The following is a 21,964-nucleotide window of genomic DNA, read 5'->3' on the forward strand; positions in this document are numbered from 1 at the left end:
TAAACATCTCTTTAAATTAAAAGCCTTGATTCACAGGTCAGGTGTAGCTTAGCCAAGAACAAGACGGTATTCCATCATTCTGACTGTAAACCTCTTCACCAAGTCTATTCTTACATTTCCCTCAAATACCACTAAAACTTTTCCATCACTGTTTCAGTGGTTATCACAAAATTAATGTACTCCCCCAAAAAACAATCAACACATATACTTATGAGTTGTATTTCTATAGGTTGTTTCTCTTATATTGCGTGTTCTGTTCTTTTCTGTCATGTATTTGTTTATAAACATCCCTTGTTAGATTACCCTGAATTTAGATTGCTCTGCTTAACAGGGACTGTACTGAAAAGTTTTTTCATATTTCAGTGGATTTTAATCCATATTTAGACAAATTAAAACTATTCTGTTTTTAGCTGCCCCACACTAACTAGAACAGATTTTTTTAAAAAACTCTCTACAGTTCAAAGGCATTTAGACCTTTAAACTCCAATGAGAAAAATGACAGAGCTATAGCAGTCTGCAGAAACGAAATCAAAGCAGAAGTAACAAGCCACACCAGAAATAACCAACCTTGCTTCTTAGAATGAGACAGAAATAAATCTTTTTTCTCTTATCCTCCCCACACACATCTGATAGACAGAGGAGCCTGCCCAGTGGCAGTCCCGCAGCACTGGGGCCATCTCCTCTTCTCCAAAAGATCGGAAAGCTTTTGGTCTATGAGTTAGGGATCTTAGGCAGATGTAGTGTTCCAAAGCATTGCTAATTTTACCAGTAACCTAGCAAAACCAATGTGGAAGATACTGAAACTCAAGTTTTGTGGGGCTAGCAGATGTCTTCCTTTAAAATCTAGCTATGATTGTTGCCTGCTGCCAAGACTGAATACTTAACCTTTGCCACATCCCACAGCAGAGAAGACAGAAAACAAGGCAAGACGTCATACCCTGGCAGCTATGTTTCACAGACTGTTGCATGAGGCAGTTCTGTCATCCTGGTGCAGTAGCCAGCGACCCGCGTGAGCTGAGACATGGGCATGTAATTGCTCTGGCCCTATCAAAGCTGATTGATGGCAGAGGAATGGGACAAGCTGCTGGTGACCCTTAAGAGGAGTCACCAGTCATAGTGACCCTCAAACTGAAAGCGGTAACTTCAGCATACGTAATTCAAAGCCCCCTGCCTCAGCTGGGTGGTGGGAATGCTTTGTCTAAAGACAGTTAAGAGGGTTAAATAAAGTGTGTGTGTGAGGCCAGGGACCATGCATTAATGTTTGTTTACTCCATTTTTGAAGTTCCTTATTTGAGAGTGAAGTCACCTCCGTTTTGTTGTAATATAATCAAACTAAGACATGGCCAGAGTTGAGATTTGATCACTATGCTTTCACAGCTCTTAGCATGGTAAATCCAGGTACCATTATTTAACAAATTTAGCACTTGTGGACAGCAGGCTTCCTAAGGAGCTACCCTGGTGTTAAACAGGAATAAATAGCATAGTGAACAATAGTTTAATACCAGGCAAACTAAAAGGGCCAAACTGTTGAAATAGACAGGAAAACTTTGCTGTGGTTGCTGTTTTATTCACGCACACTCTACTCTGGTTCTTATCTTTAATGTCCATGTTTTTTTCATCATGTTTCTTTCATCAGTCAAAACTAAACAATGTTATTTCATTACCTATCCATACACAGACCTCCTACCAGCAGAGCTACTAGGTAGGTCTAACTCTCCAATACAAAACTCCCTATGCTCCTCTTTACAAGAAATCCATGGGATTTTTTCCTAGCGTAAAGAATGCCAGAAAAAGAGAAGGTAAGCTACTTAGGCTGGGGCTAATTACAAACACTTTCTGAGACGCAGGACTTTGCAGTGTCTTGATTGCAGATACAGGTATTGGAAGACGAAAGCGGTTCTTCGTGAAAGATAATTAAATGCTTGGTCATTCTGCTAAAGCCTCCTTTGAGAGCACAAATTAATATCATTTACAATGTTGCCTACTAAAAGCTGTGGTGAAGGCAACCAGTTCATTTCACATAAAACAACAAACTGCCATTGCATGGCAACTATCATTACTAATCTAGTCCTGACTTGAAACAGACCTTGAAGGCAGTGAGCTCTGTATGTCTGCTAGCTGTGCCCTGACCCACTGAGCATCCCTGGGATATACAGCTGCTCCTCTGGTTCCCCCAAAGAGAGCCAGAGCTTCTGCCACAAAGCACCAAGGCTGTCATGCACCTTGAGGCAGAGAACAAAGAACATAGACGGCTCACCTGCGTGAAACTATGTCCACAGAAAAGCAGGGCCAAATCAGCACCTAGGCATGGGAAATTTGTAAAGTGGTGGTCCAAAAGGTGATGGCTGTGTTGAGCATGATCTTATTTACACAGTCCAAGCCTGTCAGTAAGAGCTAAATCTTACCCTTGGAACACACCCTCACTGGTAAATTGGGTCAGTTGGACAAGCTGAAACCCCATTTCTAACCTTTTGCACAGCCATGAAGGATCCAAGCAGGAACTGTGACTTCCGATAGTTACTGGAGCTGAGTTACTTCATGATCAGCTGAGTTACCTGCCATCAAGACTCGGCTAATGCCTGACCTGAATACCCCATACCCTTCGCAGCATTGGAACAAGCATAGTTACCACAGCACCCAGGGTCTAAACTGTATCTAAATGCATATCATGTTAAAATCAGGTTTGCAGCTTCCCATTCCCATTTCTCAGTGAGAATACAGCTCTGAGAAAGAGTGAGGCAAGTCAGCACCTGGGGAAAAAGAAGTGCCAAGATATTTCTGAAACTTGGCACAGAGGAATCGAAGTTTCTGAACTGAGGATGTTCTTCCTGCTTGAAATGCAAGGGGTTTAAAGAATGATGAAATTTGCATTCTTATCTTCATCCCTTTCACTTTCTCCAAACAGTTCTAGGCATACAAATACAGAATACAACTGCCAATGGGAGCCAGAAGCCTGCATATTTTATACAAAAGGCAGCAAATGAATTAGCCTTTCCTACAGTTAATCAGAAGTGAAATGCAGTGTCTTATCACAAGGCTTACCTTGGTTGAAATCTCACGACTGCTTCCTGGCATCTGAAAGCCACATTCTGTGCATAGTCATTAGCTGAGGATCCAGCCTTCCCCTGCCTCTCTGAGAGGCCCGGCAACGCACTTTCCAGCTCCTGCACAAAGCAAAAAATAATGTTGAATGCCTTGTCAGTACCAATCAGGCTCAGCTGAATATTTTGCTTTAAGAAAAAAGGAGCTCCACGAGACTGGATGCTGATTGTGATTCTTTATTATTTTTTGGTAATAATCTGTAAACAACTGGAAAGCACAGGCTAGAAAAAGTTCTAAACAAAGTAGTATCTTCTTTCACTGCAAAACATTTTTTGAAACCAAAGCAGACTGTAACCCATTTTCTGTTTATTAGTTAGATAACAAATATCAGCTTCTGAGCTAAGAGATGCTATACACAAAGTTCAATATTTTTTTGCTTATGTATACATTCACATTTCATTTGAAATTATTTACTCACATGTCAGTAATATTTTATTACTTGGGCATCATCAGAAATATCCTGGCTGACAAAAGCAAATGCAGTTAACTTAAATAAGATTTGTAAGGTTTAACAGGTTTCCTTTTCCCTTTTGGTCTTTCCCTTCCCTAGCCTATGTATAGCTTTGTGAACAGAGTATTACTGCAGAAGGAGTGAAAGGCAGCGAGGAAAAAAAGTCACGTCAGCCAACCTGCCACACAGAAAAGAAAAAAGGCAATTTAGTCCAACAAATTGAGGAAGGGAATAGGAATTAGAAAGGTATGTATTTTACTCCAAGCTTTCGAAAACCAGTTGTAGGGCTGTGACAAGATGTGTTCAGGACATCTTAATTTCCTTACCTATAAAAAGGGTTACACTATTTCCCTTGCATTGCAAAGGGGTAAGTTAATGCAGTTCTTTGAAAATGTGATAATCAAAGTGGGGCATTTTCCTACTTCTTTATTAGCTTTTATCATCCAATACTTTATTCTAATAGTTTACAAAATTAAAGTACAAATGTGCTGTGCAAAACAATAGTGTTCACTTCCCCTGGCAGAGCAATGTATTTGATTTTGCTCCAGTTTCAAACCTTAGTTGGAAGCATTGAAGTCAGAAGTTTGGATAGGACTTTTTGGATGGGAACTTAGAGGGCTGAGGTCTTTCTACATTTACAAAAACAGTGTCTGTTTTTGCTTCCTTCTTAGCTTCTTCCACCTTTATAGATTATGAATGAAGCTTTTTTAGAGATATATTGTATTTAAACAAAACTAAATTACACTTCTATAAAACTGTCAATTTTATAAAAAGTTTTAAATTTAAGAAATTTGCCCAAATGGTGTCCTCTCAGGAGAAATATTCAGTGCCCATGTCTCAAAATTAATTAAAAACTAAGGGATCTTGTAAAAAAACCAAAACCAACTGGCAAAAAAAAAAAAATGTCTGATCACTGGCATTTTACTTTCTCTCCATAATGACATTATAACTATAGGATGTTTGTTTGATAAGTGAACATGAATTCCTCCTACTCAGTCTATAAGATGAATATAAAAAGCATGTTGAAATCTATCTCTAGAAAGAGGCAGCTGTCACCATTGTGATGGAAGGTACTCAGGAGGAAGCAGCCATGTGCTAACTCTAACACACACATCCATCTGTGGGGTATGTCTGCACTGCATTTATGAAGTGCAGACCTGCCCTGGGGCTGAAAGTACCTTCCCTGCCAGTTGAAGACATCTGCACTAACATTAAATTAGGTTGCTTTGGTATCAGCCACTGCAGTAGAATCAAAGTTAATCGAGCAGAGGTTAATCAAGCTTGCTTTTGTTACCCTGTCTGCTTCAGACCCTTCTAGGACAGATGCGTCCCCCGCTCCCCATGTCTATCTAACATAGTTTAGCATTGAACAAATTATATTTATCAAAAAATGGTAATAGCAATTTGGGTTACAAATGGACAGCAGTTTTTTGCAGCTGTTCTAGTTTTTCCATCACTATTTTAACATTGTTTTTCCCTAGTTATATAAAAATGATCATATACTCTTGGGGACTAAACAGGTCAACACAACACTTTTCATTAAAGTTCAAGGTAGAAGTGGGTTGAACCAGTTCAGCTTATTTTATTTGCCCAGAAATCTTCAGTGGTTTGATGGTCTCCAGGTAGGTGGTTTCCTCATTCGTGCTTGGAATCTCTTGCAAGGACTGGGTTACAGTTTGCTAGGTATTGGACGTGACAAAAAGTAGAAAGAGTAACACTATATTCTCTTAAAAGTGTAACTTCTGTATTGGCAACAGCAAAGCTGGAAGAAAGAATTCTGCATCATCACTGTGATGCATACTGAAAACATTCTTTCTCAAAGAGATTAATAACAGAGACACATAGGAAAACTGAAAATCAGATCTTAGAAAAAGCTCTGGAACTGAAGCTTGGAATTCGTTTTCTTTTTGTAGATCTGAGGCACGTAGACTGAGGGCATAGAGGGAAGAGGTCGGGACACTGTAGTTCAGGAGAGATTACTTTCTTACAACTGTAGTAGCATCATTAGGGGAGATTTCTAGTCAGGACTTGAATCCAAGCTTTTTATGCCATCATATGACAATATGGAGTTTCAGGATACAATAACAATACTGGAAGATGTAACAGCCATTGACTTAAACCAGTTAAAGACCTTGTCTATAGATCTGGCAACAGCCTCAACATTTACACTTAGATGGGCTTAGCTTCAAAAGTTGACTGCAAAAGCTGTTAATACAGGTAAAAAGAAAACTTTGGGTGCTATGTAAATGAATGAAACATGTATTTCAAGTTAAGCATGTGTATCTTAAGGCTGAAGCCTTCTTGGTGTTGTACTATTTAAGTTAATTGGTCAAAGAAAGTTAGTCCATTAAGGTGCAAAACCAAACCTGCATTAAACTTGCTTCAGCAGAAGCCTCTTCTGCAACAAGTACCCCTCTCCAATATCAGCAGAGAGAACATGACAATTCAGGATGCTTTCTGCTAGATGAAAGGGAAAGCTGAGGACAACAATATGTGCTGGTAACAAGCACTTACTTGCCAGCTTGATGTTTAAGGACTTGGGTGGGGTTTGGTTGGTTTTTCTTTTTTTTATTTTCTTTTTTTTTTCATTTATTGTTGTTTTTGTTCATAAGTTACATCATTAGGATGTTAAAGAGTAACCCTAGGGAAACACCCTTGATGGAACCTCTATTTCTTAAGAGCAATGATGTCCATTCCTGATGTGTCAAAGGCATCCAACAGTACAGTGATGTTTTCTATTGTATTTCTGTTTCTTCTTCACTACGGAGAATGAAGCTTCTACAGTAAGGCCCTATCTAATAAGGAGCCTGTGAAGAGGGAAATCTCCAGGCATTGCAGAGAAGACTCAGCACTGCATAATCACTACCATGATATTTGCTTTGTACACAAAATAATACATGGATTTGAAAGCAGCAAAAACCTACCATCATGGATACATGTGTTGAGATAAATCAACTTCTGTTTCACAAGCTAATTTTTTTAAAAAACTATTTTCCTTAAAAAAATCACAGCATGTCATAACCTATTTCTGTCAGAGCATCTGAACTACAGTGCAGGCATACAAATCTTTGCTGTGTTTACGCAGCAGCTTAATCTGCTCTTGAACTCCAGAAAGTGCCTTGCACCCTTCACATGCTTTATCCAACATACAAACAACTCCTTCTTTCTTTAAATGCAAGCTCCATGCAAGTACTGTACCAGCATTTGAGATCACAGCCCTGGCGTACATCGTGGTGCTGTGTCAATATAGAAAACAGCAGAGACTGAAGTCCTGAGCAGAAGTGCCTCCTACCCCTCCTGAAAAGGCCAGTCCATACAAGAAAATAAGCAGGTACATTTAATGGACAGTGAATTTAACAAACTTAATCCACAATGGGATGTATGATTTAAACATAAACAAAGCATACCTAAAAATTGATGTGGAACTTGCAGACTGCCTGACATGTTCATGTGCTTGTGCAGCTAATGTGTTAGTATTGGGGCTCTGTTTTTTTTATTCCAGTGCACTTAAAATCACAATTTTAATGTCAAATTACTGGAAGTTCTTTGAAATCCATGCAATTTTCCCACTTAATTTATTCTCAAAATACAAAATTTCACACAGCAGTTTTCACTATTCCCATCTCTATGCATTGATTGTCAAGCCACTATTTCATTTTTATAGTAATTTACCTTGATAATATGACTTTAAAACTGAACTTTTACTGTGTCTACCTATTAGCTAGCATGTTTAGTGTCATTTTATAACTATGTCTCAGTATCAATAAGGAATTTGAGGATAACTCATTTAATAATCTATATTTATGACTGCATCAAAGGTGAGTGACAGGAGAAAAGATTAGGCAAGCAAAGCAGACTTTCCATTCCTCACCATCTGTTGCGACACTGACTCCCCAGAGTATTTTCTGAGCATATGCTTCCTCACCTCTTGAAGTCAAATAAATCCTAATTAATTTGATTTTCTATAGATTAACATTGCAGAATTGCTAAAGAACTCATGAAACCATAGGAAAGATGAAACCAAGTAGCTGGAGAACAGTAGTGTAATCACATTCTAGCAGCCTGCATCTCTTCCCAAACTTTGGAAAGGTTACAGCTGCCCCCACACCTGGCTCCTGCCCCCAAAGAAATAACCGCATGCAATATCCAAGATACAGCTTTACTCTAGTGACATTTTATCAGCTGATAAGTGGCCAAGTGAAGTCACTTGATACTGCACTTTTATTAGACGTGGTCCCGTTAATCATCACTGCAAATTTAATAACCTTTTCTTCATCAAGACCTAGGGTACATGACCACAGTACTATACTTGTGTCAAAAAAATCAGAGGCACAGAAATCACACTTCAGCAGACCGAGAGCCTTGTAAAGCTCAAAATCCCCAAGCCGGCCATCTTTCCTCTATTTGAACACAGCAGTCTGTTCCCTCTCAGTGACCTTTCTACAATGGAAATCCCCTGGATTCTCACTAGTAGAAAGGCACATAAAATTGGTTCCCATCCAAACAGACTTTAATCCTTCCAACACATGCAGTGAACTTTTTATCTCCCAATAGCCTATTCTGATTTTAAAGTGACAATTTTCTAAAAAAGCAACTCATGGACTTTTAACACATAGGAGTGAGGAGCAAACATTTCCTTGGCTTATCAGAGCAACACCTTTAAAAGAGATACTGTCACTGCAATATTGTCACTGTCTCTGTCTGATGCTACAGAGAAGTGAGGCTGGGGAAGTGAGGAGAGTGTTGAAAAAGCACTCTATCAATAAACTCAGAAAAGTGAGGATGAACAGTTGAATCACTAAGTGCAGTGCATCATGCTTTTCTTTCATAAATGCATGTACTCAGATATTACTGTTTGTCAGCTCGACATCAGCTGCTTACAAGTACATCATTTATCTCATTGAGTGGCTTGGTGGCAAGGTGTTTCACAAAAGGAAGGTATATGCAGAGTTGCACAGTGCTTCAATGCATCAGTCTGTCCCACTTTTCCAGGTAATAACTACGTGCCACATACATACAAACAACAGCTACTAGAAACAACACAGCAGCACTTTGCTTTCAGCTTCAAAATGGAGAGAAGCAGTCGCTACCAGTTCATGACTAGGGCTGCTAACATACACAGCTGCAAGAGGGCTTGGGAGGTCATAACACACCAAGGATCCCAATGAGAACCTACAGGCTGAAATAAACCCTTCACAGAGCTCTCCTGCAAGCAGAGCCCTGTTTTTCATAGGCAACTTTAACAAAGCCAGGAGCCAGATGCTTGCTTCTTTATGAACAAAAGCCCTTGAGGTAGCTGAAGATGCAGCAAGGCAAGCACTCAGGGTCAAGGAGCATGCACATCCTTACTAATGAGAATGAAGGCTATGTGAACTGACAGGCTTGGTAGATGCTTTCTCCAAAACAGCTTCTTTCTGCAAATCCTTCCAAGAGGCAAACTCTTTCCTCTACAGCAAGAACCACTGAACTCAGTGTAGATATAGGATATTCATTGAAAAGTATTTCAATGTGTTTCAAGTGTTTGTTTTGTGTTTATGTTTTATATCACACTCAAAGCTCTACACTAGCTCTCATCCCTCAAGTATTCCCATCAAATCAAAGGCGAGATAAAATAGTGCCTCTACATCTTACCTCTTCCAGTATGCCAGAGATGAGTAGTGTGGGGGCCCAGGACCACTTTTGTGTTTCCTAATTCAAGCCCTTCAGTCACATCACACTTATCTGCCTGACACTGTTTTTCCTTCCAGAGGCTGCATATCTAAGTTGCACTGGTATTTTATGGCAGTCTAATTATATACTCAAAAAGTTTCCCATGAAAGAATAACAACATTTTCAGTTAACCACTTCAGGCCACATAAAATACCATAGAGCAGCAAATCTATGCTGTGTTAGCTTTCATTAGGTGAGAGATACAGGCACGACGTACTCAGGGAGCAGGCGGACAGGAGACTCAGAAGTCACTGAAAGAGCAACAGATGATCTGTGAGACAGATCTTGCCCTATTTATGACTTCTTCATGACTCGTCTTCCTGATAGGCCTCCACTTACTCTTCACAGGGCAAAATTTCCTATCATTTTTCTTATTTGCTGATAAACATGCACACCTCATCTCCCTGCAGCCTAAACAACATTTCCTAGAAATGCAATACAGTTACAAAAAATCAGCAGTTATTACTTCATCTCAAGGATGAACTCCAGGAAAAATATGCAAGAAGATTAGGGCAGGAGTTGACATTAATATTATGAAAGAGACCATGATAATACCATTGGGATGCCATTTGCTTTTACTTTTTCTTCTGGGATTCAAAAGGATATTGTTCACTTAGAAGGTAAGATATGCCATCCAAAGTGATGAACTATAATTCTAAATTTGAAAAAATGAACCAAAATCATTCCTGGTCTACGATGAGTTCAAAGCATTTCAGAACATGCTCTGCAAATTGCTATCCACAAACAGGAAGAAAGGAGAGAGAGACAGAAAATAGCCAAATACATCAAAGAATGGATGTAAATACAGACATCTCTCAGGCCTTGTGTCTACTACAGGCCGACAATCTACCAATGTTAACATCAACTGTTTTGGTTATGAGAATATTTCTAGCTGAGGGGTTAAACCTGGAGCAGAGCTTGATCCCTTACACTGCACATGAGACATCACTTGGGAAGTACTGGGGGAGAATAGAGGCATTTCCAGTAGCTGGGAGGTTAACTCTGGAGTCTACATAGTAATGTACCTCACAGACAGCAGCAGAAGCTTCTTCATTCCTAGTCTTCTATTATAAGCTTTAGAAAAGTTACACTTCTTCCCTCAGCTCAACCCAGGGAGCCTGTGGGCAAGAGCACCGATACCAGAGTCTGCACTGGCATAGATTTATTATTTAAAGATGAGAAAAAACAGAAAGTAAGATAAAGTATGGACTCTCCCTCTTGGCAGCCTAAATACCAGTGCAAGAGATCTTCTGTCAAATAAATAAAACAGAAAAAGTCTAATCAAATGCTGCAACGAACAAGATTTTTATATTTGGTGCAGAGTCACAGGAAATGTAAAGAGCGGTATCCGCACATCTTCAGCTACGCTCTCCACTCACTTCTGATAGCAGTTGCAACACACCCCTGGCTGAAAAAAATTGTCTGTTGTTACAGGAGTGTTCCAGGACTCCAGGTCTCTGAAAATCAGGGTAAGTTATTGTGAGGTTTCAGTCACATCGTGGATTACCATGGAGTCCCACTTTGCATTTCAAAAAGTATGTTTGCTCAGACACGGTGCCATAAACCTACCCTTGGTAAGTTTAATTCTTTACCTGACTATCCTCATGGCTTTTTCCATTTTCTAGCTTTGCAACGGGCTTAGGTTTTCTTAGCTTTAAGTTGCCCATTTCAGGCTTTAGTGCGTAGTCAATTACAGCCTGCTGCTTGTGCTGCTGAGTATCTTGCAAAGGCAGCTGCCTTTCTTCTAAGACAGCAGTGTTGTCCGGATAATTTTCTTTGTTGTCATCATCTCTGTAAGAAAATAAAATTGAAATGCATCAGGCAGGACTTGAGACACCTGTCAAAATATTATGAAGGAAGAACAGCAACAAGTTCTTAGCTATTCATGGCATTTTAATTTTACCAAGTTGAGTAGTCTATACATCAAACACTTTATATCTTAGTAACATGAATCTGAGAAGCTACTGTTTATTGTCAAATCACAAGCTAAACTACTGTTAGTATTATTACACATTCAACTGTGCAGCCATTTAAGTAAGACTCATTTTAGAGGCACTCTTTGGCTTCAGCCCTATAGTTCATATTCTCCAAATAAAATCTAAGAATCCTTTTCATGAAGAAGACATTTCCCCATCCAGTGATTCACACTGGGTTATAATATCACAAAAATATCGTCACATACAGTAATTCCTCCCTATAGTCACATTTCCATTCTGACAGTCTGTTTTTGAGGGCTTTTGGACAATGTGAGAGAGGTAGGCATACAAAGTAGGGTTTGAACAGCCTGAGATGCTATTGGGTGGAAGGGACAGTATTATGTGCTCCCAGTTTGGGGAAAAGGTCCGTCTGTATAACAGCACATCTGGTGTTTTAAACAGACACTGTTGCTCATGGATGCTCAGGTAACCACTGAATCTGGGACAGATCTTTTCAATCCACCTAGCCTACAGAGTGCAACCTGTCCTAAGAAGACCTTGGTAGTCTTATCCACACCCAGTCAATCCAACTGGTCTAGTGTTTTCCACTGGGAGTGTCTCCCTGGCACCATTAAGAAAGCTACCGCAATGCAGAATGCGAGGCCCCTGCTCAGTTGGCAGGATGAGCAGATCGGCATTATTGCTCTGAAATCCCTGGCTGTTGCTTAGTTTGCAGGTGGAATTTCAGATGCAAGCTTCAGCTGGTAAAATCCTAATGGTTAGCTGAGAGATGACATCTCTCCTGGTGTGAAAACTCCACAACTGAGGGAGTCAAGGACTATTTAATTAAACTCTCCTGAGATTTTTTTAGAAAGCATATCTTGCTAATTCAACGTTTTCTCCTAAGGATTCTGAGTTGCTAAACTCACTTTCCATCTGTGGCCCATCAGCATCCAGATGGATCCTCACAGGGTGCCTATGGAGTTAAACGCCATTGCTGCCCATGCCTTCTGCAAGTGTGCTCTAAGGCAGTTGTTATAGTTACGGGCTAGAATGCTTTATATCCTACAGGCATTTCAACAATGTGCAGAAGTGTTGCTAATTTTAAGGTACCATCTGATTTTAAAATCTTTCTGAAAGGTTAAGTTGCATCCTCTAGCAATCAACATATACTAACACAGCCATGAGACACACATGCCCCCAGAATACTTCAGTTAAATTACAATTTGAAGGCTTATTTTTCAGAGAGACACTCATCAATGAGCATGCCCTTGCACAGCTGCAAAACTCTGCTTACTACTACTTTGAGCTGCTGTACAGTAAAAGTCAATGTATTAGCATAAGGTGCATCTGAATGAAAGTAATATGATGTGAAGAACACAAATCATAATATATTTACTCATATATTTACTCATATAATAACAACAGTAATGAATTCTAATATTCTTCATGCAAAAGTATACAAGACAAATATGTATTTCCCAGAACTACTAATAGCCTTAGCAGGTAATACCCCAGAAATTCTGCATTCCCTTAAGAATAAAGGTTTCTTTCTAATGGTTCAATAGAAGCGTTCTGACAGCTTTATCTGTTGCCAACAGTTTTCAGACAAAATTTACAGTAGAATACCTAGAGCTGGAACTGGCTGCTTGATCTTCATGAACAGAGTCTGAATCCCCGTCACACCTTGAAAATGGATACAAAATAATTGCTGATTATGTGCCAGCTGCAGAAATTTAGCTTTTAATAACATGCCAGTGCAGCTCAAAGTATAAATACATTTTCCCTTCTCACACCTTACCTGGGGTCATTTAATGCCATAGTTTTTCCATGGTAGTCTAAATCTCAGAGCAAGAAGAGGATTTGAGATGTTAAGTGTACACAATTTGGTATATCCTTTTCAGCCAGATAGAAATAATGATGACAAAGAATTCAGATGTTACTATAAAAATTACAGGAAAATTGCTTATAGTATACCACACATTAAAAAAAAATAATTAGAAACAAGTAGCTAAGGGTGTTTTTCTCCTAGACTCACAAAAATATTAACTATAGTAGAGCAGTCATACTTTGTGCACCAGGAAAAAGAATCCCCAAACAAATTATAAAGTCAGCATTAATCTTAAAAAGTGAACTAGCAGAATTTTTTAAGATGCTTGAAGAATCACAATCAATTACAAACCCCTTAAGTTACAACCAACAGAATTGTCATAAGGCTGCCTAATCAAAAGAGAAGTCTGGATAAATATGCTAACCACTCGGTGTTGAACTCTGTCTTGTGCAGCATGGCTGAACTTTGCAGAATGATACAAATGCAAAGCCTATGAGCAGTATTTCTCCAAATAAACATACATATATATGCATATACTCCTAACAAATATGCATACACCCTTTCCAGGTATCATTTCTGTGGAAAAGTTGGGGCCCTCTCCTCACCCTCTGTTCATACTCACAGGGCACAGACACTAAGCAGGCCTGGATCACTTGAAGTTTGCTGGCAGAAGAATCTCTTCATCATGGGGGAAGCAGCCTCTACTTCTGCTGACTTGTTAAATTTTCAGAAGAGCTACCACGCTTAGGACAGAGCGCATTAAGTGATAAACTCATAGCTCTGCATTGCAATTTGATGGCAAGGTTTTTAATATATTCCTCTTTCCCACCAGTCTTCTGCTAGTATCTTTATCAAAAGCCAGACTGCAGCAGAAAATATTTAAAGGGACATTCAAGTGTTTACACTTCCTGAATACATCAGTGTATGGATGAAAGCATTTGCTGCTCGCAACTGGAACATATAACTACAGTTGTAGATCCCTCCTAATCGCACTAGATTCCTGCAATGGGTGCAGTTCTCCCCACAAGGCAAAGTGGGGATGACAGATAGAAGACAGGAGTTGATGTACAAAATTATCAAATTCACTGTAGAAATCTACTTGCCTTTGCCTCCTGGTGCCAGCCACACCTTCCCCTCTGATCTTTCACTAATGATCTTATGGGTGTCTGACACCAGCAAGGTGCGAGGGTAGGACGTACTGGGGGTATGAAGAAGGAAGCCTAGCATGAAAAGAATCAGGAACCTCGATGGAAAACACGATGGAAAATTTCAGAGGTAGAAAAACATAGCAAGGAAATACACCGTGAGGAGACAGCGCCAAGGTCAGCGCTGGATGGACAGAGGTCCCAGCACAGACAAGGGAGTAAGGTAAAATGCCACCAGGTGTGCTGTGCACCATGGGCAACAAAAGTCAACAAAGCCCAGGGACTCTCTAAAGGGACAAAGTGTCTCTTCTGTGTGTACCACAGAATGTAAGGTGGGAGGAAGCAGCTCTGCTACCAGCTTCACTCACCTCCTCCTCTCACCAGTCACCACACTTGGCAGCCTTCAGTCCTGAAAGACCGTTTTGGTGACTGGGAACACTCTTTCGAGGGACCGTGGATGACTGAGCACAGATCCATCAACCAAGTCTACGTGTGCATACTCCTTAACTTGGGGAAGTGCACTGGGGGTTGCTTTCCCTGAGCTGGCTGTAATAAGGTGATCTTGAGAAGTAGAGATCCTAACAGCATCCCACAACTGCCAAAAACCGTAAAACAAGACAGAACTTATAAACAACATAAGTGAGCACAACAAAACGTATTTGAATGACCAGATTCCAGAGGAATTTCAGAAACAACACACTCTGAAATTGTTAACAGAAATTTTTCCCTTTGTAAGAATAAATATTAACCAAGAAATCTCACTCACACAAGACAGCGCTTGAGGCTAAGACCATAGCAGGACCTTTAAAAAGATGAATCCATGATATAATGCAAATAACCCATCATTAAAGCTCAGAGTATTTTTACCTTGGCTTCTTTAGGAAAGGCAGCTTACGTGTTCGTGCCACTTGTCTGCACATATCAACACAGACATGCACTCCACTCCTCTCCTCCCACCAGTAACTTGTAAATCCTGTTGTCCAACTTTAGCTAGACTTAACAGATAAAGGGATATTCAAGAGTTTGATAAGTTTTGTGAAAGCTTGTGGCTATGTAATAGAGAGAGCTCCCACCAACCCAAAAACTGGAGCAGCATCTCACTCATTCCTAAAACATCAGAGAATATGCCAGAACAGCTTCAAGGCATAAATCCATATGGGTTGAACCTTACATTGGGCAGGAAGCATGTCTTTTGACAAAAACAGTGATGTGAATCCTTTTCCTTCAGTGCTCAATCTAGCTACTAACTGACGGATATGTCTCTTAAAAGTAAGCACATCCATTACTGATCTTGAGGCACTGGCTAGAATCAGGTCAGAGATGGGATCCCAGTCCAGATGGGCTGCTGCTCTGACTCTTTATAGTACTGCTTCTGTGTGTTTCTTCCTCTGGTTTAATGGGACTAGTTTTTTAAACTTTCTTCCATTTTCACCTTTCAGTAGGAGCCATTTCAGTACAACTTGAAAACTGCTCCCGTTTGCTGACTTGACCTTTAAGATGTTCACATGAACAACTTCTAAACCAGGCTGCACGCATGGCTTGCTGGAAGCTTAGCAGCCCCAGGCACTTGCCTTATCTGGAGAAACGTTCCTGAAAGTACTGTATCATTGATTTTACATCATTCGGGAAGCCCTGATTTTGCCTTTGCCACATGTAAAGACAGAGATTGTCAAACGGGGATGTCTAAAGTTGCATGGCAAGTTCTCTCTTTATTCTGCTAAATAAAAGTAACCTATTTTCAGATATGGCCAGCACAAACAGTGAGTGCTGAAATCAGTAAGAATAGTGTATCCTCAGCAGTTCTCAAAAACAGGCTTTGGGGGGAGGATCTAAACAGGATTTAAGGAAATCAACTCTGGAAACCAGGTTTGTTCATTTGGACAATGCTTTTCAGATGTCACTGTTCGCTTGCTTTGTTTTCTAAAAGCATGTTTCTACTTCTATGTTTGGGAAGATAAGATTAAAAATTAAAGCCCCTGAAAGAGAATCAACAACAGCCTGAGGGAGATTCATCCTTCAGGCAATGGCTGGCCCAGCCCCAGCTCTGCCATGCCGCTGCCTCTCAGCTCAGCACACCAGCACCATCTTCACCCCTCTACCTTTCCCCAGGGGCAGTGCTGGCACTACGTAGCCAGCTTTAATGCCATCCTGGCCCTTGTCTTAATGGTCACATGAAGCACCACAGAGAAAGGCCATCACCTTCAAGTCCCAGAAACCTCAAGGGTGAGGTAGACACAAGGGTTGCTCCAGGGGAACATCTATGGGAAACAATGGATGTACTTTGGGACAGAGAAAAGGAAAGGAGAAAAAAATACAAAAAATGTACTATCTGTAGTCTGGTTATTCTTCTGTGAAGGGGGAGCATCCCAGAATTTTACAGACCAGAATTCACCGCTTAACTAATAGAGACACAGGAAAATAATAATAAATGACTTAATGATTTACCAGCTTCTGTTAAATCTTTCCGTGCCTGTCACAATCACACTAAAAGAGAGACTAAGTTAAAATATTAAATAAAGCAAGACAATGTAAGCAAATAAAGGGAAGCAATCTACGAGGGGGAAATTATTTGGATCCCTATGAAATGCTACTTTTCCTGAAGTGATTTTGACAATACTTAAGAGATGGCTCGGATGATTACAACTTGGCCTGCTTTCAGAACGTATCCTGTCCCCACAACACTTAGGCAAACAGGTCACTGTCCAGCTAGGGTTTTTTAAATAATGAGCATTTAAGCAGTGTAAAACTCACCTAATACACAAACAAATCTACAAACCATTTCCTTCCTGAGAAACTGCCTGGCACATTACTGCTGAAGAATCTACCCTAAAAGCTTTTGAAACAATCAAAAGCATGCAAAATAATAATGTAGAGAACATCAAAATTTGGTTTAGACTGAAACAAAACAAAGACCATTTCATTTACAATGGTTCCTAAAGCCTTTGCCTTTCTAACTTTCTAATGTTCTCCTTTGTCCTGTTCTGTTGTCTCTGTAAAACAATAACAAAAAAAATCAACATATATATCCTTATGATCATTATATATATGAAAGGCCTTCTGACAAGTTTATGGAATTGATTACAAAGAAATGACATATTTGATACTTGGCCTGTCTAAATAATGGATAGTTTTTTTTTTTTCAAGATATTTGCAGAGAATTTTTTTTCCTGATAATGCTTGGAGGAAGTACAGATCATGTGTTCTTTGAAAACTGGCATACTTGTGTTTGTCAAGATCATCAGTACCAGAAATGAGCAATATTTTCACAGGAGATTTACCCTACACAGAAAATCATGCATTTAAACATGTGTGATGAGCATCAAACATATATTCTCCCAGAAAGGTATTTCACTGCTAAATGGTCACAGAGCATGTAAAGGCAGCTGTTTCATGCAATCTTTCCCATACAGTCAATAATATATTTAGATTACAGAAAACTGTATCAAAACATATGACAGATAGCTTGGGGGTTCTCACATATCACAATTATTCTCTACAGTAACTAAACTCATCATTCTTATTTAAAAATAAGGACATCTTTAAAGTGTTCACTTACTCTGCTAAAGCTGTCGTGTTGAAGGAATTATCCTGAATGCTGAAACAGAAACAAGAAAACATCAGATAAGTCAGCAAGGCAGGCAGGCTCCCTGTATCCTTCTCAGTTGTAGGAACACATGCACAAACATGGCATTGCAAGGCAAGCCCCTGTGTGTTAGCTCTGCATGCACGGCTGTACCTTCGGCTGCTCTGCACATGCTCATAATCAAGGAACCATAGGGATTAATCCTACAACATTCACAAAGCCCATCCAGCAGCGCTTTGAATTAATACGGGGATGCAGGTAGTCTGTGAGGCTCAGAAAGGGATCATATTCTTTTATAACAGTAACAGTGCTGCTAATAAAGGCTTAGGTTTACAAACAAGTATTTGGAATTCTGTCCTTTAAATGTTTGCTCTGTGTAATTGGCTCATCATACGCAGTTGTTTTTATTACTTAAATAGGGTTGCTCAGCTAAGATCTCTGGAGGTTTTTTCATCTTTATTGGCCTCTTACACTCTCAGATCATGGCCAAACCCCTGGGGAAGCTGTGAAAAAATAATCTGGCCGAAAGGACAGTTCAAGTAGCAAAAGGTTATTAAGCTAACAGCAAGCAATAGATAAAAACATTCCTATGAAAGGAATAGGCTGCTGTGCTCCTGCAACAAGATGTTTGAGACCTGATGTAATACATTCAGTACGGGTCAACTCAGGATACTGTAAACTGCTGGGTTTGAGGCAGCAGTGGAATTCCCCCTTGAACACCACCTCTCAAATCCAGCAAATACATCGTTGGATCATCCTGAAATCTTATAGCAGCAGAAAAAAAAAAAAAAGAAAAAAAAAAAACAAACACCACCTCACTGCTACATACCAGAGCTGGGATTTTATTTTATTTGTTTGTTTGGGGGGAGGAGGAGAATGCAATGCAGACAACAGCATCTTATGAGCACTCCTGTTTGTGACAATGGCACCTCACAGATGACAGCACCAAGCAGAGCAGGGATACCGGGAGGCACAGCGCCCTCCTCCCCGCAGCAGCTTGTGCCGCTGCGTGGTGTTGACACACATTTCCCAGGCAGCAGCAGCCAGGAGCCACGGTCGTGACAATTTCCCTTCTCTCACCAATGGTGCTAACAATGTATCTTATCTTCACCTCTTCCCAGACTTTCCACCTGCTTGCACACACTATATTTTGCTCTTTTCTTTCCTCTGTTTGTATATATATGTAAATTTATATAATGGCAGAAATTACCTGGGCTTCAGAATATATATATATAGGGACTTCTGCCCTACAGAATTGCAAGTTTTGTGAGAGAAGGGTGAACAGAAAAGCTAAATTTAATGGTTAGCATTTAAATCTTGCCTTAGACCTAAAATTTCAATTCTTTTTCTCCTCCTGCTTCTAGTTTCTTGTGTCTGACCATACAAATATAAATTTCTTTATTGTTTTTTCTATTTGCAGGAGAACACCTGAACAAAAAGTAAGCTTCTAGCTTTTGTGGAAATCAAAAACTCAATTTACATGCTCAAAAAGTAGAGGGGCATTAAAAAAATCTGATATTATTTTTAATAAACATATTTCAGAATAATTAAGTGTTTGGCTCTTGATTTTTAATGGTTAGGCTAGGTTTACAGCTAGCATTTCAAGTGTGTAATAGAGGAATCACAACTTGTTATCACAAAATCACATTGACAAGCATCACATCTTTGTTAGACTAGAGCTTAAAGAGAGACTGTGTATTTATCCCCACTCTGCTACATACACCCACACGAGAAAGGGAGCGAACACAGAATGCTCTTGTAAACACAACTTCTCTGTTTCAATGTGCAAAAGTTAAGGTCAGGTTCTCTCTAATTCATGCCCTGTGCAAACACGCTGCAAGGCTTTGTTGCTATTACTAGTAACAGAACATGATTGAAGATCAGTTTGTAAAACAGGGATGCTTTAGAGTGAGACCAAGTTTAAAACGTCACCACTTCTCCATTGTTTGTCTGAACTTAAGTGAACTTTAGCTGTTGCTAAATCTCTTCCAGCAAGCACTTTACATTTATTTCAGGCCACTCACAAACTTCCACTTGTTTTAAAGATGGTGCTTGACCAATGTTATTGGATAGTCTCTTCTTGCAAGGTTGTGAAACCATACAACAAAAAAAACAAATTTCAGGTAAGGCAGAACAGTATTAATAAATACATAAAAATAAAGGCCAGCTAAACCCAGGATCCTGTGGCAGAGCTAATCTCCCAATCACATAGATGAAGCCATCCTGCTCCTCCGGGAACTCAAGGGAGAAACTACAGTAGACTCACAATAACTTCTTTTCCTCACAGAAGGAAGTAATTTCTCTATAGGGGCAAAAGCTTATTTCACCAGCGATGTTGGCTTGCGCTTGTGGGCTGACCCCACTTCCTTTCACCTTCTTCCTATCCATGTGCTCTGGGGGAGACTAGAGCAGGCAAAAAGCCCCTGGCATTACCCTGCCTCACATGGGAGACACAAAGATGGTTGAAACCGCATCTCTGCTTCCCTCTAAGTCCTGGGCACAGGGAGAACATAATACTGCTGTTATCTCCTCATTTTCAATAATGATATTAAAGTCATTAGGCCTGTAATGCTGCAAAATATAGCTCTTCAACATACCAAAATTCTCAGTGCCAGACATATTTCATCACCACAGATGATGTGTCAGGCCTCTCATCATTCTGAAGTCCCAATGAAAAATAATGTTACACCTGCATGTGAAGAAAGCTTTGGACTTTACCACTGAGGAGCAGATACACATTTAAGGATTTTATATTTCGAAGTCATTAAAATACATCTTCCTGAAATTCTGAAAATCAAGGCTTTTAAATCAGTTTTTCCTTATTTATGCTGATTCGTACTTTTGCAAGATCATATCTATGGAAAGACACCTTCTCTGTTAAAAAGCTTCCCATTTTATGGCCAGCTTTGTTCTTACCCTCTTTTGCCAAATGTTGACCCAGCCAACATAAATATCACATGCCAGATCTCAGCTGACAACAAAAATCTTGAAGAACTCCAAAGCAAACCAGTATTTTGGACATACCAGGATTCAGAAACATGTTGCTGTTCATTTCTGAAAATTTGACTAATATATTGCCCATGTATGGCTGACAAATAGATTGGCATAGAAATTCTGTTCTTTATTCGGTTTGTATCATCAAGAGAATTAGTGCTAGGTCAGGAGGAAGATTGAAACAGGAATCACGTAGCCTCCAGCTCAGTTTTGCATGTAATAGAGACACATGCTTAATATAAATGATACGTTCATATGCTCGGAACAGCATTAGTTGGCACTATAAACACATATCAGGCAGTGAACACTTTACAAAGACAGTATGGTCTAGTTTTAGAAGACTGCAAAAGAAGAGAGAGGTAGTGAGACAAAGTGGGCAGAAGTAGTTCTGGCTTCAGGAGAACAGCAGAGAGTACAACAATCAAAATCAAAAGGCCAGAAAAAAAGGAGGAATAGTGAAGCTTGCCAAGCTACAGTTGTCTAAATGGTCACAAACACACACACACACAACCCTCTGCAGACTTTGTGGCAGCTTGGTTTCACCTGCAGAATAGAACCTTTGCCTCAATTTCCAGAACTTGCTCATCTCAGTAAATGACTGTGTTCTCTTAAGGGCATTTCTGACTCAGGTAAATGATGAGACCTTTCAGCCTTAACTACAGAATAATGAAGAATTTACATTGGGAAATAAACTGTATGTTTAGAGGGAGAATTTCATATTTACAAGGAACTCTAAACTCTCTAAGGTCCTGGGAAAGTTAGTATTTCTGCATTTAATACCTACTATCTAATGACAAATTCAGTGCAATCCTATAGGGTGTCATTAGCATTTACTGCAAGACTATTTTCTTTATTATTATTTGTTATTCCACAGAGTCCAAATTGCTTGTGCTAAAATTGCTGCATCAGAGGCAATTACATTTTGCACTGTGGTTAGGCCATACAAGGGAGCTGCACTAGACGCTGTGGAGGGATGTGAGAGATGCGGTATGACACGCTGTGCATGACGAGGAGCTCGAGGTGACTCACTCCAGCTCTGGGAAGAAGTTACTCATGTTCCACTACCCAAATAAAGGGAAAGTTGGAATGATCTCCCCTCTACTGCCTCTCTGGATGAAGTCAAGTCATCCCTGCCAGAAACAGCTGAGCTCAGAGGCTCATAAAAAATATTGAGCAAATTTGTTTGCCATGGAGTACTTGTGTTCCTGCCTAGTAGCAATACCCTGAAGTGCT

General features: G+C 39.9%; 1 protein-coding gene across 1 annotated transcript in view; it reads right to left on the reverse strand.

Annotated features, from left to right (window-relative positions):
* The window catches only part of FAM13C (family with sequence similarity 13 member C), a gene marked incomplete at both ends in the record, with an annotated part of 133,353 nt that overhangs the window by 35,398 nt on the left and 75,991 nt on the right, over positions 1 to 21,964 (reverse strand). The window contains 4 exons of the mRNA XM_082486162.1: positions 3,043 to 3,164; positions 10,855 to 11,053; positions 12,808 to 12,864; positions 17,711 to 17,749. Coding sequence (XP_082342288.1) covers positions 3,043 to 3,164; positions 10,855 to 11,053; positions 12,808 to 12,864; positions 17,711 to 17,749 — 417 coding nt within the window. The remainder of the gene's footprint in view (positions 1 to 3,042; positions 3,165 to 10,854; positions 11,054 to 12,807; positions 12,865 to 17,710; positions 17,750 to 21,964) is intronic.

Source organism: Vanellus vanellus (assembly GCF_965231255.1).
Source record: "Vanellus vanellus genome assembly, chromosome: 7".
NCBI lineage: Eukaryota > Metazoa > Chordata > Aves > Charadriiformes > Charadriidae > Vanellus > Vanellus vanellus.